The sequence below is a fragment of the Convolutriloba macropyga genome, chromosome 1, assembly GCF_964194025.1.
Source record: "Convolutriloba macropyga chromosome 1, txConMacr16.3, whole genome shotgun sequence".
Lineage (NCBI taxonomy): Eukaryota > Metazoa > Xenacoelomorpha > Acoela > Convolutidae > Convolutriloba > Convolutriloba macropyga.
The window spans coordinates 49,424,802-49,449,508 of NC_134468.1; the positions used below are offsets into that span (position 1 = coordinate 49,424,802).

At 36.5% G+C, this 24,707-nt stretch overlaps 2 protein-coding genes and 1 non-coding gene across 3 annotated transcripts; all 3 read left to right on the plus strand.

Moving 5' to 3' along the window:
* The first annotated feature begins 1,573 nt into the window (after positions 1 to 1,573).
* Positions 1,574 to 10,712, plus strand: LOC142342416 (uncharacterized). The gene is made up of 4 exons (XM_075393774.1): positions 1,574 to 1,894; positions 2,157 to 2,445; positions 9,893 to 10,089; positions 10,360 to 10,712. Exons 1-4 carry the CDS (start codon positions 1,577 to 1,579, stop codon positions 10,486 to 10,488), a joined length of 933 nt encoding a protein of 310 aa, XP_075249889.1. The 5' UTR covers positions 1,574 to 1,576; the 3' UTR covers positions 10,489 to 10,712.
* Positions 10,713 to 17,559: 6,847 nt separating this feature from the next.
* LOC142339940 (uncharacterized) lies at positions 17,560 to 21,203 on the plus strand. Its single transcript, XM_075390311.1, has one exon. The coding sequence runs from the start codon at positions 17,589 to 17,591 to the stop codon at positions 20,904 to 20,906; it is 3,318 nt and encodes a 1,105-aa protein (XP_075246426.1). The 5' UTR covers positions 17,560 to 17,588; the 3' UTR covers positions 20,907 to 21,203.
* A 2,759-nt stretch (positions 21,204 to 23,962) lies between these two features.
* Positions 23,963 to 24,034, plus strand: Trnaw-cca (transfer RNA tryptophan (anticodon CCA)). The gene has a single exon. It is a non-coding gene; the product is annotated as a tRNA-Trp (tRNA).
* Positions 24,035 to 24,707: the final 673 nt, after the last annotated feature.

A 24,707-nucleotide genomic window follows, 5' to 3' on the forward strand; every position in this document is an offset into this window, starting at 1 on the left:
TCAAATTAGAAGCTGCTGGTTATATTCAAGGTCGAAGGGCATGTTGAAGTTTTCTCAGTCTTTTCTCTGTATTCAAACCACTGAATCCCCCTCCCCCACCTGCCTAAATACACATTACCACCCCCATTAACTACCTACCGGACCCCCGCTACCTACTAGGCCCAGAATTATTGCCTACCCCCCCCCCCCCCCCCCAGCAAGCTACCTACCGCCGCACTCCCCCAAACATAACTACCCGTCGCGCAAGACCATGCCCCCTGCCAAACCACACCTACCCCCACCGTTCAACTAAGAATTTGTCTATTTTAAATAAACGCTTTCTATAGTTTTATTAGGCTCAGTAAGGTGATATTGCATGATTATTAGGTAATAATAGTTGAGCGATTATCTAATATAGGGTGATAGGAACTGCTTGTTCTTCCCATAGCACTCCCTCCACCCCATTTGAATCAGACAGCCCCCACTTAACTGCCCACCCTACCCACCTGCCACGCCCACCCAAATAAAGACACCGGTTCCCAACCACAGACACCCCCACCCCCCTTCCCCTCTAAACCTACGTACTCCGTGCCCCCACAAAAGTTTCTACCTCCTCAATGCCCCCACACCACTTCCCACAAACCAACAGCCTACTCCGCACGTACCCAGGCCTTCAAACAGACATTTCTAATTTTATTGGTTATTGCTTTTTTCCTTGGTATTTCTGATTTAGATGAGTCTTTTCTACGGGCTTTATTTCTTAGTCGCAAGTTTGTTCCTGACTTTGTTGGTTTCAAACCTTCACTTACATTTTAGAACGATGTTTTCTGTTTCTGAACTTTGAACTTCAAGCAGTGGCTTATTTCCTAATATATAGTAACTAGGAACTGGGGGGTTTTCTTCATTACATTCACTCCCTCTATCAAAATTGCAACATCCACCAACGCACGTTATTTGAACATGGAAATTCAGCTTCAATATCTTTTTCTGCTACTTAATCTGTAAATTAGAGATATATGAGAGTTGCTCGTTTTTAATTGCTCTCTGTAAACGTGTCTTTTTATGTAAAATTTTTGTATGACAGTTTTTTCGAGAACATTCTTTTGATTTCACTTCTCTTGACTTTTTGATTTAAAAAATCGATTGTGAGAGTAGGCCGTTCATAGGCCGTGTAGTTTAGTGGTTACTGTTGATGATTCCCATCTGGGAGAGCGCGGGTTCGAACTCGTACGTACCTATTCAGAAAATTTTGCATCAAAAGTTTCTTTAGCTTATGCCCCCTTCTAAATTGATTGCCTAGCCAGTCATTCGAGAGCAATTTTTTTGACGTCAGTCGTTTTATGTTTAATGATTGCCCAACATTGGCATCATAATTAAGGTGAACCAAAGATGAAGTTTATCGCTCCAACTCTGACTTTTTCCTCAAAGTCTTAGACTGTTTTGATCACCAATGCAACTATCTACTCGATTTTTTCCGCGGAGACCTTTTTTGCCATATTGTTCAAAAGAGCTTTGGGTTTTACCATGATTCCTTTAAGCTTGCATATAAGTCTGCGGCATTTTACAACTTATGTAAGGTTGATTTTCCAGATTTAAAATGCTGCGCATTTTTCATTCTCGCGGGAGTTTTCTTATTTTTGACAAAGAAACCTACAAAACATTGAGAAGTGACCATCGCATAGTTGCACGTCTTGTTGGAGTTGGCAACGAGAACCAGTCGCAATTACTCGTTTGTGAAGGTAGTTTGCCGGGAGTGCTGTCCAATGAGCAGGCTAGATACTTGAGTGAGAGACTAATTGCTGAAGTATGCGAGTTGGAATCGGAGAAGTTGGACGAGAGACTTGGATCAAAGCATGATGATGGGAGCGTAAAGAGCACAACTCTCAAGAATATTGATAGCCAGCATCAGATAGACGTAGGTACGAATGTTTTTTGTTGACTTAATTTTTGAATGCTTTTGTGACAACAAAGTTAGTTGCTGTTATCCATGGATAGCGATAGTCTCTACTAACATAGAGGGGAGAGGAGAAACAAAACTCCATTCAAATAGATGGAGAAACTGTTTAAGATTGAGAACTTTTAAAATCTGGGCTGAGGGAGCTTGCCATTTCAATTGAAAAGTGGTATGTTTATTGGACCGCTTGGTATATATATGTGAGATTCTAATTCATGTTTAGAATGATGATATTGGCACAAGGAAACGGTTGGAAGGGAAGCGAAAATTATGGACATCTAATTTGACCATCGAAGAATTGGCCGAACGTCTCATGTTAGAACATTCGAGGAAGCGACAGAAGATGCTGACTTCAAACAAGGTTTCAGAATTTACGAAGTCAAGGCAAGAATACTTGATGCATCTCGGAATGGACCATTTCACATCCATTGCACGAAACATGCTGGAGAAGGAAAAACAGCGAGCTAATATTCCGAGAAAACCTTTTGAGTTCCTATTTTGCGTCCAAATGTGCTAACCGATTTTTTAAAAGTAAGTTGTTTCAGATTATTCTACATTTTGTTCGATGCGAATTTTTTAGAAAACTGATAGGTATATTTTATGGAAAAATCCATGCTGCTCTTAGCAAATTTAGGAAATCTAATTTAAACGTCTTACCATACGCATATTGAAAAACGAGGAAAGAGCCCTGTAGAGTAATGATAATGGCATCCTTGCAGTCGCATGCGAAAGTCGTAATGACTATTACATCTTTTTTGGCTCTAAATGTCAATTTTGATGCAGAAAGGACGCATTTGTTTGTTCATAAGGGCTGATAATCGTAATTGGTTTTAATGAAGCTTAGATTGATATAATTTGAGATAGGCTCGCAACTTGAATTATTTAACGTTTTTAACAGTAGTCGTAGTTCATGATTCGCCGTGGACTCACTCTACGGTCGAGGATTTTATTATTTCAAATGAAACCCAGGAATTTTAACAGAAGTTTAATGTGGTTTGCAACTGTTCAGATCAGATCAGATCAGGCTTCAGATTGACCATCAAATATTATGACTGATAACGAATGAAGAATGGTTTTCCTCCATTTGCCTTTAAAGATATGAAAACTTTGGTTGTCGCTACGACTAGATTATTTTACTCAGAGATCCATGTGACGGATATGGCTGTACATGGTAATTTACTTCAGAGTTGATCTATTAATACAAATGTATTTCCGAAGTGGGGTTTAATTTTCATTTGTGTAAGACTGCTTTCAAAACGAAAACCAAAAACGACCAGTAAAATTGAAATTGATATGTCATGATTGTGATTATGTTGCGTATTTTTATGGAGAATGGATGCGCTAATTTGTAATAATCTTCAGCTCAAATATAAACTTGTTGAAGTTCCCTTAAAGTTGATGAAGAATATTTTTGCCACAATGTACAGTATGTTTATTTAAGGCAGGGTTAAGAACATATTTGATGTTTTTACAGCAGTTCGTACAATAACTATTTCACAATCCTGCGAAACAATTTTCACTGCGTGTTTATATAAGACTGACTGAAGTCTGGTTTCTGAACTGGTTGCTATTGATGACTGCTACTAAAAAGATCGTTTGAGCTCTCCTCTCATTGCGTTATACAGCATAAAAAATGTCAAAGCTTTGAATAAAGTACCGGTATCTGAAAATGGTTTGAAACCTTTTGCAGGAAAGTTGGTGTCCTCCACACAATCGAGCGTATCTGGCGCCTTAATTTTTTTTTGGAGCGAGCCAGTTCAGTGTTGCGGAATAGTAGCTGCAGTTTAGTGTTGACCATGTCCTTCGGTGGTGGCCTCGTCAAATTGGACATTATTTTTGGCAGTATGTGTGTCACGTTATTAGCGGCTGTTAATGCCCATTTTATATTCTTGATAATCTACCGCCATTTTGTTGATATTTATATTCTATTATAATTTTGAGCTTGAAGGAGCGATTGGCAAAAACTGATTTGTTGCAGATGTTCAATTGATTAAAACGTTTTGTTTTTACGAACCAAGGTGAGCTTTCGAACCGAAAGGTAATTTGATCTTTTGTCGTCAGTGAAACAGGATGATAAAGTCAATGACGCACGTTAAAGTGAAGTGTTCAGGTAAAGCTGCTGAACAGAAGTCGAAGGCAGAGAAAGGAGTGAGAAAAGCAGAATGGTTTTTGTTCATGCATTTTTTGAGAGACGAAGCAAAAAAATAGTTGTGAAAAAAATTGTCAAGCGGGCAGAATGTTTTCGATCGGGTGGTTTCTCGATTCAAGGCAGTTTTTTTAGTTTAAACTCTGAATTCTTCGGTGAAAATGGCGTATTTCAAGTATGTTAACAACTAAACAAGCGTTTGGGAGCGTTTTGACAGTTAGTATGCTTATTAATAGCCGACTCAGATCTCAGCCGGCAATTCAAAGAATTTGAATTGTATTGAGGCGCTGTCTTTTTTTTAATTGCTCTGGAATGAAATGCATAGCAATTATTGTAAACGTGTGTGTCTTTTTGATGCAAATTTTTCGCTTGACAATTTTGCGCTTTTCTTCTAGAACATTCTTTGACTTCTCAAGTGACTTTTTCACGCTTTCGTTCTTCATTTTTGAGTAATCTCTATTGCTCTCACTCCGAAGTAAAGCTTGTTGCTCATATAAATTGGTTGCAGCACATCAAGAAGTAGGTTCTGTAGGTGTTTTGCACCCATGAAGAAAAATTGATCTAGGCTACAGCCCCTCAATTAAATTGCCTCGCCTGTCGTTCAAGAGCAATTCTTCCGACATTGTCGGTTTATGTTTAAGATCTGTTCACACATTTTCATGATTTTTGAAGTCAAATTGAGTAGTGATTCTGGTCACGCCGAAACAGCAAGCGGAGCAAAAAAGCGAGTGGTTTTGCAGCGTGAAATTTTTTTCGCTCTAATTTTAAAGTAGAGTGAGAAAACGGTTTTTCAACGGAAATTCGCTTTCTCGCAAGTGGTTTTTTCACATGCGGCAATTTCACTTTGAGTTTTACTGTTTTTTCGATTTTTTGGATCGGATTTTTTTTCTAAACAGTTTTCCCAATCCATTCTTAGTTCATTCTAGGCCTAGTTTTTTGAACCAAATTTCTGTTACTCGCTAGTTTTTTTGTTCACATGCGTTATTTTGACCTTGATTTTTTATTTTTTTAAAAAATTTTTTGATTTTTTAGAAATCTTTTTCCCAATTCACTCATAGTCCGTTCAAGGTCTGGTTATTATTGTTTAGTCAATGAAAATTCTTTGAGTTGTACGGTTTTTTTTTACTTCGTCGAATAACATGTTTTCGCTTTACCTTAGTTCACAGCTTGTTCAACATTTTGCGTGAAATCTTTTTTGACTTCTCTAGTCTAGTTTCACTCTTCTCTCATTCTGCTAAAAGTATTCTTAGACAGCAGCGGGACAAACCGATAGAGCCCAGTTTTAGATGCCCGTTACTCGAAATTGGTTCTTATAAGTCTTAGTTACCATCTCTAATGCTTATTGGTATTGATACTAGCGCGTTGTACGGTTTTTTTACATCGTCGAATAACATGTTTTCGCTTTACCTTAGTTCACAGCTTGTTCAACATTTTGCGTGAAATCTTTTTTGACTTCTCTAGTCTAGTTTCACTCTTCTCTCATTCTGCTAAAAGTATTCTTAGACAGCAGCGGGATAAACCGATAGAGCCAAGTTTTAGATGCCCGTTACTCGAAATTGGTTCTTGTAAGTCTTAGTTACCATCTCTAATGCTTATTGGTATTGATACTAGCGCCTATAGCGTCTGACTATGAAACAAGAGTACATTCAACTACAAAATGACATCCAAATAGTTCGCACTTTAAAATTGTTTTTCTACAAAAATTTTTTTTCTCTATTTTTTCCTCTTCTTTCAATCCCAATCGTTATGGAAATCAACGGCAGCTATTTTCCCGCAATCTGCCGGGTATGTTTAGCTATTTAGATGCGATTTAGTTTTCTTCTTTGTCCTTTTTGATGCCGTTTTATGAAATGCTGTTTATTTAAATAATTGGAAACATTTTAGATTATTGATTTTCTGCGTTGATTTCGTTTTTTCGTGGCTTGCTGTAGTTTCTGTTAAATAGAGAATTGCGGATTTGAACAGAGACTTTGTCAAAAAAAGCTTGATCGTCACTCATGTTGTGTCCGTAACATGTTTGTAGGTTTTGAAAAATTTTATTTCGTTTTGTTTTTATTAGTTATTATATTATTATTATCATTATTTATTTTTTATTATTGTTATTTTTTATTACAGATCATTTATTATTTTATTTTTGTTTCTCATGTTTGACTCAATTTCTGCAGTTGTTGCGGTTTTAATTGTTTTATTTTATGATCTGTTGTTTATTTAAAAAAAAAACATTTTTAAAATCTTGGAGAAGTAAGAAAACAATTTCGTGAAATGAAAATCAAAACAGTCAGAATTATTCCAAAAAAGTTAAGATAGAAATTTTTTCTTATCTTTTTTCTATTCTTTATGTCAGTTTAGATCGTTCCAAGTAATCTCCTCTAGAATATTGAAATACATGCAAATGTAAGAGATGGAGTGTTTATGCATCATCAGGTTGAAAAATTTAATACAATTGTTCCTAATTGTTTTGAAATCAAACAATTATTTTTCACTTCTCAGTGTTCTGAGATTTTCTCTTCAAACAGATCTTTTTCAGTCTTTGAGCGTATCTGTAAATTGAAATATCAGATTGTCTTTTGATTGTGAAACCCTCATATGAAGAACGAAATTTTTTCTTTTCATTGCACCTCACTTAAAAAAATTAAAGATTACTATTTCTCTATAAGATATTGAAAAATAACCTTTAAGATATTGAAAGCGCCAATCCATGAAATCAATGAATTTTTTTGAACATTTTTTAAATTTTTGCTACAAATTGTGGGTTTCGATTTTTCCATTACCAAAATTGTTTGTTTTCAAATCTCGTTGATATCCCGTCTGCGAGATTTTTAGATTTCAAGGAGTTCATTTCAGTTTGTTGTGTCAATATAACGATTACCAATACAATTGCCTATCGAATTCCACAACTAGTTTTCAAAAAAACAGGAGTTAGACGGACGGTGGTGAGGAGCCTTGCAGAAAAATCAGATGCGACAAAGAGAATTTTAATATTGCTTTTCATGTTTGTGTCTTTTTATGCATGTGTGCGTGTGCTTGTGTACATGTTTATATCTGGATGTGTGATGCCTGGTGTTTGTTTGAGAGAGAGAGAGAAAATGAAAGGTGATCTGAGAGAGTTGGTTCCTTTAAATGAGATACAAGTAGAGGCTGAAAGCAAAAACTTTCAGAAGATATGATAAATTACAAAAATTTAATAACTGCTACAAATCGCAGCTTCAATTATGTCCAAAACCAAAACTTTTTACTGTTTTTTAATTTCGTTGATAACACCGTCTGTTAGATTTTAAGAATGATAGTTGTCCCATTATGCTAATGAAACATCAGAACATCGTGAAATTTTTGTCCAGTTGTGTGGCATTTATAATGTACATAATAGTCCAGTTATAATTGTCCCATTATGATCATTAAACATCGGAAATGAGGAAATTTTTCGGAAAACTTTTCAAATCAAATTTCAATTTCGAATTTTTTTTTCAGTTTTTAGTACCGGTTTCACTATTACCGATACAATTGCCTAATGATCTCCACACCTAGTTTTCCAAAAATAACTTAGACTAACGGTGACAAACCTTGATGACTAAAGATCAGATGTGGAAATTCAAATTTTAAAATTGTTTTTTTTGGTGTCGGTTTTATTGAGTGTTGTTTGTGTTGCTGCTTGAAGTAAGTACAAAACTCAAATTGTTTGTTTTCAAATCTCAAAAATTTAAATTTATACCTATAGTTGCCTCAAAAAGTTCGCATATAGTTGTTTTTTTAAGAAACAAAAGACAAAAAGTCAGAAAACCTAAATGAACAGTGACGAACCTTGAGTATTGACCAATTGTCAAAAAGAAAATTTTCAAAGTTTTTTGTTTTTTTTTTGTGCAGTATGTGGTATGTGTTGGCTTAAATGGTTTGTCCGTGTCTCTGTGTTTCATTTTGTACTACACTTATCTTTCTAGAATATAGTGAAGAGTTTCTGTTTTTGTCTGCCTAAAAAAGGCCGCGTATTTTTTGGTTCAAACAGTACAAGTAATTTTCTCCAATGCATATAAGTTGTTTTCGGATAATCCCAACGGTTTCTCTGACAAAATTTAAAAGTTGTTTTTGCAACCTTGAGACGTATGTTGGAACATTCTGTGCTACTCCGTTTTGTTTCGTTTATGTTAGTCCGTTCGATAAAATTTCTTTTATTCTGTTGTAGTTATCGGTGTTCTTCAGCGAGTTAGAGTTCAGACGATGTGATTTTTCCTTTTTCGCAGACGTTCTCTTTAAGTGTTTGAGTCAATTGGTCTACGGTTTGTTTCCGGAAGTCTTCGGGCTATGTGTTTTTGTTATCTATCTGAAAACCAATGGAACTAGATCTTTCTAAAATTGTGAAACCAGCTCAAAGAAAGCTCCGCTCTCCGGTCAACTGGCAGCAGGACAATGACTGCACCAAGATGACGGAACCAGCCAGCGTTTTTCTATATTGCGGCAAATTTTAATAAAAACGTTTGACGTGACGAAAAGGCCATTTTTATGAGAAACTGACTTATTGACTGTTTTGTGAATATCTGCTAGGTATATCCGAAAGATGCACTGGATCTATCAACTCATTGGGAGACATCTGAACGAAAATTGGCCCTCGGATCTGGCTTTTTGCAATCAACGTGATAAAAAATGTCGCGTTGCTATAATAGAGCGAGCCTGACTGAGCGGTTTGTCAATTGAATACAAAAGCTGTTATGAACTATCTCCTTCGGAATTTCTTAAAACTATTTCTTCGTACAATTCTCAAACACTAAAAAGGCGAAGAATTTAATTGAATACCAACATCGCTAATTTTTAAGTGTACACCTTGTACTTAGTGTCCTGTGCAGTTGTTAGAGCTGAGTCTTGGCGGTGAATTTGGTCTGATCTTAAGCTTCCGGTGGATTATCATTCCATTTGGCACGTGAGCGTCGCTGGCTGTAGTTGTTGTGTAACTTTTTCCGCTCAAAGATGAGATGGAAATTTGCTGAACAATAGCCTTAGTGTTGTCTCTTAAAGGATTATGGCGTGCCATAGAATGGTAGCAATCACGACATGCATGCAGATCCTTGAAAGCTCGGCTTACCTAGACTCCTTTATTTGTTTTTACTAGTATTTCTCGGGTGCAGTAGGACACCCAATCGAATCGACATCTAAGAGAAATATTGTACAGATGGTATAGGATTGACAATCAGTGGTCCTGATTGCGGAAAGAAAGTGATATCAATCGATAGCTTTGCTCTGCTTTCATTAAATGATGTATTGACCTGTAGTTAATAGGGGGCAACTTCACATAGGTCGTCAATGGTTTTGATATATGTGGTGACTTCAGTCGTTTTCTGCTTAGTCAGTTCTTCTAGTGTAGGTGATTGGCAAATTAAAACCACCACAAATATGGCCATACCTTGCTGATCTCATCTCTTAAAAAAACACCAGTTTTGATGATCGGAGGACAACTGGTCACATAAAGTGTCTGACATTTAAGTTCCTTCAAAAATTGTTCATTGAGAGATAATCAAATTCCGAGGAATTTTTTTGCGACGGCAGGTGAAACGCATTGAGTGATTGATCTATAGATAACCATGACAATACAGCAAAATACCAATGAGGTACTGCGAATTGTCCAAGTATGCTAAATTGTCAATAAGATACTCCAGCCTAAGTTTTAAGTACCAAATTGAAGTTCACAATTGGGAATTCTTTAAATAAAATGTCATCAAATTGTTAAAATCATGCTGTAGGATTTTATTGGTACTCAAAATCTTTTTGGGCGAATATGGTTGTTTCTTCTCACGCGACGTTTTAAGGTTGGGCTTTTATCTGATTAGGTCTTCGGGTTATGAAAGAACTGTGTCGGTATCGCACCTTCTGTGAACTTCATGATAGAGGCTTCTTCCTGACGTCTGCGTGTAAGTTTGGCGCTGACTTTTTGGTGTACGAAGGTGATCCGATGTTGCACCATGCAACTTATACAGCAGTGTGTCTCGAAAATTCAAATGTCAACGTCAATGCTGTTTTGTCTCAGGTACTTTTTTTGCGAACAATGACAACAAAGGTATAAATTTCCTTGAAATCTTTCATGGTTCGTCATTGTATCTAGTAGCAAAGTTATATCTAATAGCGAAGTTCGACTCATTGATTCATCAATTTTCGCCATTTTTTTAGGAATCCTTATAAGTCAAACGATATGTTTGTTGATTTTTTTAATTGATAATTTAGATATCCAAACTTCTTATTAAGCTTTTGTTAATAGTTTACTGTTCCCTTATAAATTTAATGTTGTTGTTGATCTTAGATCCGTGTCTCACATTCCGTTGGAAAGAAGCTCCTCCTTTGCGAGCTAGAGTCAGCCGACAACGACGGAGACAAAAGTTCAAAAATGAAGTATATATTGTTAAATTATGAGAGGGAAGCTCCGAGCTGAAGTGATGGTGTTTACTGCTCATGAGATGCACTGATGGGCTGCTGTTATTGGACAGGAGAACGGCTCACGTTGATCAGTACTCCGAATTATGATTCGACGCATTCTGAGTTTTGAGCCTTGTTTGCTAACTCTTATATACTCTGGAGGACTGAATTTGGCCAATTTGGCTCTCTAACTGTAAGTTTATTTAATTAAAAATGACTGAATTAATTATTGAAGAATTGTTTTTATAGCTCCAAAGCTGTAAGCTGAGTGGAGCTATATTGCGGTGCTCTCAAGAATTTGGATTGTATTGGTGCTGTGTCTTTTTACGACTATAAGAGGAGTATTGGTGGAACGTCTTTTTTATCGATAATTTTCTGAGTGTATTTGAAACAGGATACAAAAGTCAATGCCGCACGTAAAGCTAAGTGTGTAGGTCAAAGGTTGAACGAATTGAAGAGCAGAGAGATGAGAGACTGCTTTTCTGCTCATGCCGCGGTTTTGAGAGAGAGAGAGAGAGAGAGAGAGAAAGCGAGAAAAGTAGGTATGAAAAATTTTTCGCTGATCGATCAAACTTTTTTGATCACTTGCAGACTTTTCAATGCATTTTTTAATTGCTCTCAAACAAAGTTTGTAGCAATTATATTAGCCCTGTGGTCTTTTTATGTGGTGTTTCGCTTTTCGTCTGTCTCATATGTTTTCGTCCTCAAAAACGGGATAAACAGTTAAAGCGCAGAGGGCTTTAAGCTCTTAGAGCTTTTCAGCTCTATATTCTCCAAGTATGCGATTCACTAAAACTGTTTTTGAGATGTTTTACCCACCCGGTGCTCGCCACCCCCGCTGCGCCTACCTGACGCCCCTTGAATTAAGTTAATGCTAGCCTCACTAAACCGTAGCTAGCTACTGAAGAAGCCAACCGGTCGTTTGAGGGCAATTCTCGCGACGTTGGTCGACTATGTTTTTGTTTCAATCAGTAATAGTTCGTTGGAAAGTATTATTGAACATTTGATGCTAATATTGCACTTAAGATTCTATTTTATGCTTTTTAAACCACTTTGCCTGGTTTTAAGCTTTTATAAAAATTTTTGTATTCGCCTTAATTTTTAATAGCATTCGAGTTGTGTTAATGAAATTATTTGTGTTCTCAGTTTTTCTGGTCTTTCAATTTCGCCGAGTTTTTAGTTTTTATTAAAGGTAAATTTTTAAAGTTTGAGTCGATTTTTGTCTGTTAAGTGTTTCGCCTATTTGGTCTGATTTTACGCTTATCGCTGTAGTTTTTCTTAATAATTATTCAGTTGACAGTTATTATATAGGTGTTGCTATTTAGAGGTGCACTTAGAGGTTAAGGTTAGAAATGGCACTTTTATTCAATTTTTCGCTGCCGTTTATTGAATGAGCGACTGATCTAGCAGAATAAATTATAAATATTTTTCTCCAAATAATATGTGAGAAGAAACTTGAAAGCTAAAGGGACATTTTTCACTTGAATAGGTCTAAATTTCTTAAATTTTTCAGGTTTTTTTCGTTGCATTTAATTGTTCACTTTTTCTCCGCCAAATTTGAAATGGAGAATTGATATACCAGAAAATCAAATTGATTTTTTTAAGATGAACTTGAATTTTTTTCAATAATGGTTGCTAAGTTGCATTTTATCATTTTGTAGATAATTTTGATCGAAAGTTTTTTGGAAATTATTTTTTAGTTTAGTTTTGTCCATCGTCATCCGCGTTCCCTTTCCTCGGGTTTTTCTTTATAAACCCACTTTTTAAAGATGACTAATAACTGGTAATGATATGCTCCACACTACCTGTATTACAGTATCTTGTGCCAGTAGTTTGGTGTGGCAACCAAAAGTAATTTTTATCAGAAGCTTTGTCAGTTTTTGTCAATAAGTTTCCTCTTGTTATTTTTCCGGCTGTTGTTTCAAAATTTTTAATATATTTGTAGAATATGCATTGCGTCATTGGGGTCGTTTCTCTACTTCGAGTCGTCTCCGGAATTCTTCCGTCTGCTTTTTTAAGATATGTATGTAAAACTCGGCCATCGTTACGTTGTTTCCGAGCACCTCAGCTGGTTTTAATTGCTTTTTAGGTGATTAATGTGTTGAAGCTGCTCTAAGGCCTAAGTTCAAGGTGAAATGGTCACTTTTTGCTGTTTTTTATGCAATTTTTCCTTGCATCTTTTTGATCCTGAATGAAGCAATTTTTCCTTGTCATTTTTCATTTTGTTAATTTGTTTATTTTAAAGGATGGTTTGTTATAGAAGAGTTATTAGTAGAGATTTGTTATATGGCTCTTATGCTATGCTAAATGTTTTCATACAGTTTTTTATTTTATTGTTGCCAATTTTAACACCGAATTCAAAGCATTTTCAAGTTTTTCGGAAATTTTTGTTTTTTTTAGTTGTTTTCGATCTTAGAAGGCAAACAAATTTTTTTGGGTCTTGAAAGTTGGTTAAAGTATTGATTTTGACGACCTGTCATCATCGATTTTTGCAACTTATTGAATTTTTGCTATTTTGTGGTATTTTTTTTGAAATTTATTAAATTTTTGGGTTCATTTATTTTAGTGGCCAATGAAACGGTAGTCAATTTTAAATTTCGGTTAATGGATGCCTTTTGATTACCCAGATATTTTTTAAGATATAAAGCTGAACAGATTTCGGAAACTTCTTTATTTTTTTTTGCTATTTTTAGGTTTTTAATTTGTTTTTTTAGTAAGTTTCATTTTTTAACTTTGGTCTTTAGATTTCGTTTAGTTTAATAGAGAAACGAAAATTTTTAAACCCCAAGATTAGGTTAATAAATAGATGTTTCCGTTACAGAAGCTATTTTAAAAGTTTCTTGTTGGATTTTAAGCACCTTTTTATATTTTCGATTATTTTTCTGTTTGGATCAGTTTCTGCCCGGTTTGGCTCGTATACAACCGGAATTTTTGTTGTAGCCTGTAGGTTTGCTACAACAATTAAATTTTTTAAGTATCAGTTAAATTTTTTAAGTTTTTCAGTGTTGTTTTTAACAGCGTTTTGTCAACGTGTTTTTAGTTAAAACTACAAATTAATGAGTATTGTATCTTGCTGATGCATTATTGAATCTTTTTCAGCAACACGAAAATGTTTCTGATGACAACGATTTTGGTAATATAAGGATATTAATTCTGTGGTTTTATATTATGCATTTTTGTATACCTTTCAAGTATTTCTTTACCTTTTGCGTATTTGTATTTATTTGCACATTATAAGTTTTTATAATTAAAACAAATATTATTTCATGATTTTCTGTTTTTGTTTCCAGTGTTCGATTTTGGTACATATTTAAATTTTGACTGAATTTTGTACAGACCTTAAGGATTCTGTAAATTTCAAACACTCCTATAGTAGTGCCTAAGTTAGTGAAGAAACTTAGTTTAGAAGCATGCTTTTCTCATGTGCAAAAGTCACATGTGCAAAAATTTCTGCCGTTTTCTTCGCAAATTTGGTCATTGAAAATTGTAATGAGAAAGTATTCCCAATAAAACTCGTGCATGTGTTCTAAGGTTTCGAAATCTCCGGTGGCTGGCTCAATCAGGTGTTCAAATGCGCAAAGATCGGATGTTTTCTGTACCAACAGTTTTATTCGCCTATTTATACGGCATTATCACGAAATTTTACAGAAAAAAAAACCTTTTTCCAAGATATGCTTGGTTGGGGAAATCATGGTTGAAATCATTTCTAAGTTCAGTCGATTCTCAGAAAGTTTTCTTGCGATCAGCCTTGTGCCCACAAATTACCATGGTGCCCACGCAATTGAGTATTTGCCTTTTATTTGTTCCCAGAAACCCTCACAATCGCGTCTTCAAAATTTCGTCATCATCAACCCACACAATCGGATTGAACGGAAGAAATGAGCATTGTCCCCACTCATTAGGTGACAAGCAAATTCGCGCACAGCAATAACTGGGCAACTAAAATTGGGAGAGCCAAGACTGTAAATTAACCATTGTGGGGCTGAGGGCGTTGTCGCAGGAATGAATCTCATAACAGGGGATCTCTGGCGATCAGCATTGTGGCTGAACCTCTCATTAAAGTCACTGAGACTCCTTGAGATAACCGATTGTAGGCAATTGATAAACCAGCTGGTTGAAAGTTTCGGTTATCGGCAAGCAAGGCTATACGTTTCAAAGTTTTTCGAACCAAATCTGAGAAGAATTTCCTATCTTCAGCATTTGTCAGAGCAAAACCACACCTCCTCGCCGCATCTGAAATTAGACTGGGCTGCAGTGGGGAAGTTATGGTTGCGTATAATGCAGATGGTTGTCCCGCTGACCAACTGGGCAAGTATATGTCTCCTGGCCTTGAGTTATTATCTGGAATCAAATTTTTCTGTTCGCAGACGGGTGATAAGTTTGCGGTCGAGCAAGCAGCAAATATTCTATCCCTCACTCTATCGTGCCGTGATATCATATCCCCCCGACCATGACAGCTTAAAGCGTGATCACCCAGCTTGTCCAGTCTGCCGTTTCGACAGTAAGGGCATTTTCGTTCCTCAATGTATAACGGAAAACCAATCCGATATTTCAATGCGGCTCTGAATTCATTTGGCTGAAGGTGAAGGCCCAGACTAGGGATTGGAGGTGCGGAAAGCCAGGCACCAGATTGAGGCAACTTTAGTGAAAGCAAACGAGCTTTCTCCCGATTTGAAATCTGATTACCAAGAAGGTCAGAAAAAGCAGCATCGTCAAGTGCCTCCTGGATCTTGTGTTGTGTATATTGGCTAATTTCTAGATTCTGCAGTTCTTCCACTGTTTCTTTGAAAATTTGGTTGTCTGTACTTTTCTCACCGGTTATTTGTTCAACTAAAGCGTCTGCCTGTGATACTGACCCAACAAACGCCCTTTTCAATTGGTCAACTGCTTGTCTAATACCAACGCCAGTTTTGTTTATTGGTAGACAAGCCTGCTTCCAAGCGCTGTCACTTATAACGGTGCCTAACATATTCTCAAATGTTGTTCTCTGAAGATTGTCAAAATCCTGCAAAATAACAGAGGATTCTTCAGATGGAGTGTTACATCGCAGGGAATATGCCATCTTTGGGGCACCAAGACAGCTTCGAAGAATTCCAAGCGCGCAATGTGGGTCGTCTAGATACGCCAGGTTTTCGAGTAGTTTTTCTATTTTGTTGACTCTTTTTCTCAAAGATGCAGCAACAAAGCTGGGATTGCCGATGGCAGCGCCCAAGATCTCAAGTCCTTCTTTGCTATTTCTCTTTACTCTGTTGTCTATAGCGTTCAGATCAACGGGTGACCAAAGCTCACATTTTTCTATTCTGAGCTCTAAACCGCATCCTTCACCCAAATTTATCGACAAATTCAAAGCTGTGCAAAGTTGTTGGTGAGTACCAGCAAGGATGCCATCATCCAAATACCAATTATGCTGTACTAGATTTGGTATCTTTGTTTCAATTTCCTTAATGATTGGCCACAGAGCTAGTGAAAACAAAAGCGGCCCCAAAGGATCCCCTTGTTGAACTCCCGATTGGCTACTTAAGTATGTGTTGTTAAAATGCAAATGACTGTGTTGTGAGTAGCAAAATATCGCAAAAGGGGCAACACTAGGTAAGAATTTTGCGACTGCTTCCAAAACCTTGCTTCTTTTTTACCGAATTGAAGGCATTTTTGAAATCAATCTGCAATATTCCGGAGTTTTTTATTTTTGCAGTTTTTCAAAGGAAACTCTTGTTGCGTGTACTACCCCTCAGCACCACCCTTGACTGCTACTCCCAATTGTTTTGTGTTAAATAGATCAGCAGCTTCTGAATTCGCTTCACGAGCTATTTATTTAGCGATAAGACGTCGAATGCGATAGGACGAACCCCACCTTTCAACTTTTTCAATGCAGTTAGTGTTGCACTACATAGTATAGGAGCAACGAATTCGGGAAGCTGACCCCTGCTGGCTAAGTTGACAAATTTCGTTAAGTTAGTGATTGCTCGCTTTGACTGATCAGGGGCACCACAGTTTACTGCATGCAGCAGATGATGGCCCAGCTGCAGTAAATTTGGAGAACGACTCGATTTGGGAGAATACTGATGCCTCGTCAAATTGAAATGCTTGTGTTTCTTACCGCCACGATTAGACGCGCGTAGAACACATTTGCTAATTGCAAAGAGTTTTTTCCAATTCTCTAACGATTGCGTGTGTGAAATGCAAGCATCGATAACGGATGTTAGTAATTCTGACCATCTCACCCGAAACTTTACAGGAATAAACCTTAGGGTAGGGATGTGCTTTTTGCTGATGGTTTCGAGGTCTGGGAGTTCATTTAGATTTATGTCTGTTGCAGCTAGATTTGGTGAACTCGCGGATTGCACAATCTCGTCTATCCGCTTCGCTAAATCGCGTGGTATCTTTTTCACTTTAGACAGTAAAGGCGTAAATTGCGAGTAGGCCCATATTGATTTGGAGCACACCATCTCATCAAAGTTCGGTCCCCACTGGTCATATCTAATTTTACTTTTTCCAAGATGATGTTCGATGACAGATATCTGGTACAGTTTATCTTTTTTGTCGGGGTAGAAAAGTGTTGTTTTTGGGGGGCACTTGAAAGCGGGAAGCGGTGTCATCAATTATTAAATTATTCATTTGCTGAGTCAGTCCCGAAGATGAATTGCATTGTTTTGCCCCCTGACTAAGCTCTGTAGTTTCGTCAGTCTCAGCTAACAAAACCTTCTTGCTTTCTCTAGTTTTCATAACTGTTAACATTGAATGCGCAATTGCCTACCAAGTTTTTTTTATCCCACCAGATAAAAAAAACTAGGGCGGGGGTCGTTTTGGTTAGATCTCACCGGTTTGAGGTCCACATAAGCTGCTGAAGAACCACTACATAATTGATTTGCTCACGTACACAGTGCTTCTGATATGATAACAGCCAAAAAAAGTTGGTGGGGGATCAATCTAGGGTGCTCAAGATTCAGTGTAAAATTTGTTTCTATTTTCGTCTTGCTTGTTGAAATCAAGAGAGCAACTTAAACGCACGTGATATGTTTAATATCACGAAATGGTATTAAATAGTTTAATAGCCATGACATTTGAGTTTATTCTTCATCCTCTTTCAGGGAAATTGTATGAAAAGCTAAATTCTTCATGGCTGATTCGTGGGACTCGAGTCTTTTACGAAAGAACGAATCAGAACTAGTGAAGCAGAAGTTCGTTTATCCAAAATTGCTAGCATCTAAGACTGTAAATAAATCATTTTCAATCGGCAAGTTGAAGCGGAACTTTGACGCTGCTAATGGCTGTTCAAATAAAATGGAAAACGACGATGATGCTCTACAAGTTCAAAACCCTCTACTAAAGCGGACTAAAATTGGCGATAATTTTTCGTCACTCATTTCAACGACTTTGCTTCCGGAAAAATCAAGTGTACCAAAATTTGAGCACTTAAACTGTGCTAAAATTGGTGAGGATAACTTTAAAGTTGCAAATAGCAGAAGCTTGGAGAAAGATGTGAATTTTCCCGTAAAGGTTTGTGATACTCTGAAGCCAATTGAGAACAACAATTTTTCTCCGACTCGGAAGCACACGAAGGTTGCTCCTCGTTTCGGAAGCTCGACTCTCTTGAAGAGAAACTTGTCTAGCATAATAAATAGCATTGAGCTTGAACATTGTGCTCCTCGAACAAAGTCAGAAGTTCAAGACAGCAGTTATCTTGAAATGAGCAAATCTCATGTCAATCAATCTGAAAACAATGGAAATGAATCTTTACAGATTCCATCATGCGTCAACAAAGCTGGTTTAAATACTGTGGAACTGGACGCCAATGAAAATTTGAGGTCGGTTCTAAGTTCAAGTTCTGGTAATACTGAAAATTGTCCTCGTTCATTTGTTGGTTCTGACAATCAGTTATTGGCTATGCAAATTCCAGATTTGAAGAGCACGTCAGGGTCAGAGGGATACAAATCAATCAATTCGGGGTCTTCGAAGTTGCATGAAAGTGAAAGAGGGGTCACTAGTGATAGCAGCAAACGAGAGAGCAACATAAAATGTGATAACTTCATTAAACTGAATATGAAGCAGAAAACATTTGTGAAAGGTCATAGTCGCTTCGCTTTAAACAGAAAGCGCTTTAAACACAAACAGTTCCAAAGGGCCACCAGTCGGCGTGAGAACAATTACGCTGCGAACTCAAGCAAGAATGGATACAGAAGCTCGTGGAATATTTCGAATGCAACAACGTCCGCGCCCAAGACTTTCGAAGCTGCGGTTATTCCTGACGCCTTGGCATTTGTGAAGGAAACAGCGTTGAGTCTTATTCCTAAGTTTCCAAATATTAATTTGCAAGCAGTAGGAGCTGAAAATTTCGTACTGAGCGAGGATGACTTCCTAGGAATGATGCCGTCTGCTTTAAAAACATTCAAAATCCAGTCGTTGCTGAGTTGGCAAATGGCTTGTGTGAGTCAAATTGTGCAAGGAAAATCTTCCCTGGTAATTAAACCGACAGGCAGTGGAAAATCTCTCTGTTATCAGCTTCCAGCTTTAATGCTCTACAAAAAGTTCAAAACAGTTACTATTGTCGTATCGCCTTTGATTTCGCTCATGGACGACCAAGTTAAAAATTGTCCGAGAGGTCTCAAAGCGGCGTGTTATCATTCAGCATTGACAGAATCCAAAAGAAACAATGTTCTCAAAGACTTAGCTGACCAGAAGCTAGCGGTTCTCTTTGTTTCTCCTGAGATGGTCGTGGAGGGTTTTAAGTTGCGCCAACTTGAAAACTTTCCGCCGATTGGTTTCGCGTGTATTGACGAGGTTCACTGTATCTCGCAATGGTCGCACAATTTTAGGCCTTCATACTTCCGGCTTTTCAGTTCACTCAAAAGTTGGGGAATTAGTTGTTTTCTGGGAATAACTGCGACTGCTTCCAAACAGACTGAAATTGACATGGGAAACTTGTTAGACATTGAACAGAATCAAATGTATTATGATGTGAGAATTCCGACAAATTTAAGAATTAGTGCTTCTAGTGATTCTCACAGATTGCAATCTTTGACGGATCTTCTCGAAAAAGAACCTTTTAAAAGTTTTAAATCAATTCTCATCTACTGTACGAAGCGGAATGACTGCGATGTTGTTGCTTCACATATTCGAACTGTATTCGGAGAACAAGATATGTCTGAGAGTTACCACGCTGGCAAAACGAGCTCAGAAAGAGCTCAAATTCAGAAGCGTTTCATGAATGAAAACTTGAAAATTGTAGCTGCGACTGTTGCATTTGGCATGGGCTTGAATAAGTCAAATATCAGAGCAGTCATTCATTACAACATTTCTGGCAGTGTGGAGAACTTCATTCAAGAAATTGGACGGGCTGGTAGAAATTCAACACAAGTTGCATATTGCCATACCTTTTTGAATAAAGACTCAATGGTCGATTTGTACGAACAAGAGAGGCATGTTTATAGTTCGTATGTTGAACCCTCGACTATTCGCAAAGTGGGCAACGAGGTATTCTCGGACTTGAAGAATGTCAGTTGTGAGTTTGAGTTTTCACAATCCACCGAAGATCATTATCATTATGCTGCTGTAGATTTGTCATTAGCTAACTCAATCGACATAAAAGAAGAAACATTGCTCACTCTAATCTCATACCTCGAAACTCATCCTTTGAAACCTGTGGTTATTGAGAAAATTGGAAATGATTTCTGCTCCGCGTATTTCTACAATGGATTCAATCTGCCACGGACGTTTTTCGACGAGTTCCCTGTTTACAAAACAGCTTTGAAGTTAAGTGAAAGTGGCCAAGGAGCTACCCGCGACGGAAATAAGCTCAGTTTCAAAATATCGACAATTGCAAACTACATAAATAAACCGTATGAGAACATAACACGGTCCCTCTTTGCCAGCCAAACTAAAAACATGGGTATTAAAATTTCAGTTACAGCGAAAAGTGCTGTATTTAAACTGAAATGTTGCAAAGATGATCTAATTGAAATGCTGACTGAGTTTTTGCTAGATCAAACAAAGAATCATGAAAGGTCGAAAATTAGAAGTCTCCATTTTCTATTCTCTGATATTTTGATGCCTGTTGCTGAGAAGTCTGTGTTCTCATGTTTTCCCGATGAAGAAGAGAAACTATCCAATGCTGATGGAAACAGTGAGATTGCTGGGAAAGTTATGAACTACTTTGAAAATACAGATGGTGAAACGAAAACCGAGTTGTCTGGTAAATTTCGACTGAATGAAAAGGAAGAATATCTAGCCCGACAGAAAGTTAGAACTTTCGTATCCCTGTACCATGACATGGATTTGACTGGTCTGGTGGTTTGTCGCATCTTGCAAGGAATGGACTCTCCATCTTTCCCGGCTAGCACCTGGTGCACTGTAGGCAAATTTTGGAAATCTTTTGTCAATTGCGATTTTAAATCCCTTCTTAAAATATGTAATGAGGAAATTATGAAAAGTTGCTGATATGTGTTGTTTTAGCATGATGATTCTTGTTACTAACTATGTATTTGCAGTTTGATTTGCTTGTTCATTTTGATACTTGATTTGTTACAAATTTGATCCTAATATTACATTTCATGTACAAGTTTTATGACGCATAGAACTTAGCTTTCTTCGATTTAATTGCTTCTGCTTTGAGTTGTTGTCTAAAATGATTTTTGGGCTGTCGCAATTAAATAAAAGGTAAATTTGACTTATTTTAAAGGAACGATGTAACTTATTTTTCAGGACTGGCATACGAATATTGAGTTTTACACGATGTTTTGCAGGTGCGTTTTGTGTAACATTATTTGGAAAGAAAAATTTTTTAATGAGCTACATAGGTGCCCATAGATGAAGAAATTTAAACTGTGATAAAAAGCCAGAGCACTTACTATCTGTTCAAATTTTCAAATGGTTACGTTCAAGTGAAGATGTTCCCGAGCACCTATCAGTTTCGAAAACCAATTCAATTAATGCATGTTCAAATTTTTAATTGCTCTCGAAAGATTTTTTCCACCAGAAGTACTATTTGTTCAAACGGCGTTTTGACCTAAAAGCGAAGTAGAGTTAAATTGTTGTGAACTAATTTTCTCTGAGCGAGAGAACTTTATTGATCATGCGCTGCATACAGTGAATGAGTTTTTGATTTTGAAAAGCAGTTTTTCCGTCAATTGGGCTCACTTTTTTTGCTTGAAATTTGGTTTCTAGAAATTGTTTTTGATCGATCTGATATTAACATGCAGCTTTCTAAAATTCATTGCAAATTTATTGAGAGCCTAAGGAAATGCGTTTCAAGGACAAATTGGACACATGTTTCTTATTTAGCCTTCTGGATTTTTTCATTTTGTTCTTTGAAGTCAGTGTCTTTGAGGTGTCTAACTGGACACCTCCTTTTAACTGAGGTGTTTGTTTTTATAAAATTGTACGCATACTAATCCGATTTTATCAATTTTTGTCCAATTTTACTTAGTATTTTTAAATTTTTTTTTTGGTTTTTATTACCTAAAAAACCCTTTGCAACTCCACGAATTTATTGTTCATAATAATAATAATTGAGTTCTTTTTGGCGAGCTGACGCCAAAAGGAACTCATTTATTAATAACGCGAAAAATAAATTCGTGGCTGTGCAAAGAAAGTTTTTTCTGGTCAAAAAAATCAAAAATACTAAGTAAAATTGGACAAAAATTGGTTTGACAAAACTTAGATTAGTATTTGAACATTTTTATAAAAACAAAAACACTTCAAAGACCAAAATATAAAAATTAAAGAAAAAATCCAAAAAATTAAATAGTGTGTCCAATTTACCCTTGAAACGCATGTCATTAGGCTCCCAAAAACTTTGCGATATGATTTTTAGAAAGGTACATATAATGGCAGATTGATCAAAAACAATTTTACAAAAAAACCAAATTAAACCAAAAGCGAGTTAAAATTTGTTTTATAACCGCAGTTTTAACAATCCTTTGACGTAATTTTTTTTTGCATATTGAGTGTTTTGAGTCTTCGACCTTTTTCACTGTTTTATTTAGTCAGGTGTATGGATATCTAACTTGATAAGCCAATATGGTTAAATAATATGTTCTGTTCCATTGCATTTTTCTTTCATTTTTAACTCAAAATTTCGAAGTAGTCTTTTTACTTATATATTCTACTATATTTTATTTTCAATATTATAACATCTATTATTCAAGCATTCTCATAAGGCCTCTAGTGTCGTTGCCTCTGCTTTTTTAGGTTTTCAAAAAAGTTAATGGTTTTAGCCTTTTTTCGTAGACTTTTTCCATTTTTTGTTGGTTTGCGAATGATTTTTTCTAATATTAACGCATAGAGTTTCCTTGGATTAGCTTCGAAATTGTTATTTTCTGCAAATGTTCCTGGGGGTAGGTTTTTGTTATAAACGATTTTTGTGTTTGAGTATTTTTCTGTTTCCGTTGTCTTTTTAATGATAATTTAATTTTTGCAATATTTTGTTCATTTTAGCTGTTATATTTCCAAGGAGAAAAAAATGTCCTTTTTTATGTTATTTTTGCTGTAAAGTTAATTGCGGAAATATGCATTTTAAAGACCATTACCATGTGTTTGTGATGAAATTTGTTAGCACGATCAGTTGTTTAATACTATCCGTATTTGTCCATCCTTAGATTTTGGTCATTTTTATAGTCACCCAACATGTTACTAATAATAATAGAATTTGCAGTATCAAAAATGCAGTAAGATTTTTTCTGTCATATGCCTGAAGGCCTAAATCTGTGGCTTTCTTTGCATATTTTATGAATGAAGTGTTTTTTTGTTCCGACCTCACTTGTGGGGTAAGAGCTTTATACTCAAATGGTTTTTTGTTCAGTAAATTTTCGACGATCGATATGCTCATCGTAGCAAAAAAAGAGTGGTATCGTTAAAAAGCTTGTCCAGCGTATAATTTGAAATTAAAAGTTTTTTGAATTTCGTTTTTTTCGATGAGTTATCGAGGTTTAAACTTTGGTGTGAACACGTGATATTTGGCATAATTTTGTTCACTTTCAGCGTTATTTTTTGTTCAAATCTAGATTTTTTCAATCAAAATGTTGGTTCAAAATTAGATTTTACGCTACAAAATGAAACAATTTTGTTTTCCTAATAGACGGAAGGCGAAAAAAAGGGAAGTTTTGGTCTAATATGTCTGACAAATTGTCAATTATTCTTGATAGATTGCATTCCTTAACAAAAATTGAGGCTTACTGGGTACCAAGAACTAAGGGTAAAGCGGACTGTTGAATATGTCCAAAAAATTGACCAGGGCTAGGTTTTAGTGTGGATAACTGAAACAAATGAGAAAAAAAACTTAGCAGATATTCGATTTTAAATTGACCAGGGCTAGGTTTTAGTGTGGATAACTGAAACAAATGAGAAAAAAAACTTAGCAGATATTCGATTTTGTAATTAACTCACTGCTATACTCAAATTTCTACTCAAATTAGAAGAGAATATCCTGTTAAGGAGAGCATACGGCTAGGAGGCGTCAGTAAGTACGTGGCAGCTCTAGTGTACAAGTGCACAAAGACTCCGTGGGGCAACGGTAGCGCGTCTGACTCCAGATCAGAAGGTTGCGTGTTCGAATCACGTCGGGGTCAGCACAGGAGATTATTGAATATGCATTTTGCTCCAAAGTCCAATGCCTGCAGAATATTTGCTCTGTTCGCATAATTTTTTTCCTGTGTCAACTGGTCAAATTAAATATCAAGTCAGCTTTTTGGGATTTTTTCTGCTTCCCCGCCAGTCTGTTTGCAACCCCAGTTACATTTGCACGTGTGCTTGGGAAGGGGTCGGAAAAGTTGTATGCGCAGTAAGCTGGGGGCTCCGAAACAATTGGAATTTTCCCCCCTTGGTTAAGCGGGAAGTTATAGAATATTGTATTTTGTTGTTAGAAAGTTTCCAGCTGGGAACTGACTAGCGCCCAAAAATTATCAAAATTCCAAAAGATTTGTTTGGTGGTTCGTATGTTAATTGGGAGTGTACTGTTTTGTCCCAAAAAATGGTCTCTCAACTGCTTAAAAGTTCACTTCGGATAAATGAATCAGTTATTCCAGCAACTGATAAATTTATAGCCAGAAACATGTAATTGAGTAATATCGACAATCCAAAAGTAACTTTTTAACAAAACTAAATAATGGCCCACAGTTAATCAAACCAGTTCAATCAATTTATCCACTGGTGTCAAATATTCATTCGACTGACGTCCTAAACAAGATAACTGTTCTGCTAGCTATGCCTCCCAGTAGCTCTTACTGACCAAAAGCTTAGTTT

Coding starts and splice junctions, on each gene's coding strand:
- LOC142342416 (XM_075393774.1), top strand. CDS start 1,577: ATGCTGCGCATTTTTCATTCTCGCGGGAGTTTTCTTATTTTTGACAAA. Junction 1,895..2,156: donor ATAGCCAGCATCAGATAGAC/GTAGGTACGAAT, acceptor ATTCATGTTTAG/AATGATGATATTGGCACAAG. Junction 2,446..9,892: donor CCTATTTTGCGTCCAAATGT/GCTAACCGATTT, acceptor TTATCTGATTAG/GTCTTCGGGTTATGAAAGAA.
- LOC142339940 (XM_075390311.1), top strand. CDS start 17,589: ATGGCTGATTCGTGGGACTCGAGTCTTTTACGAAAGAACGAATCAGAA.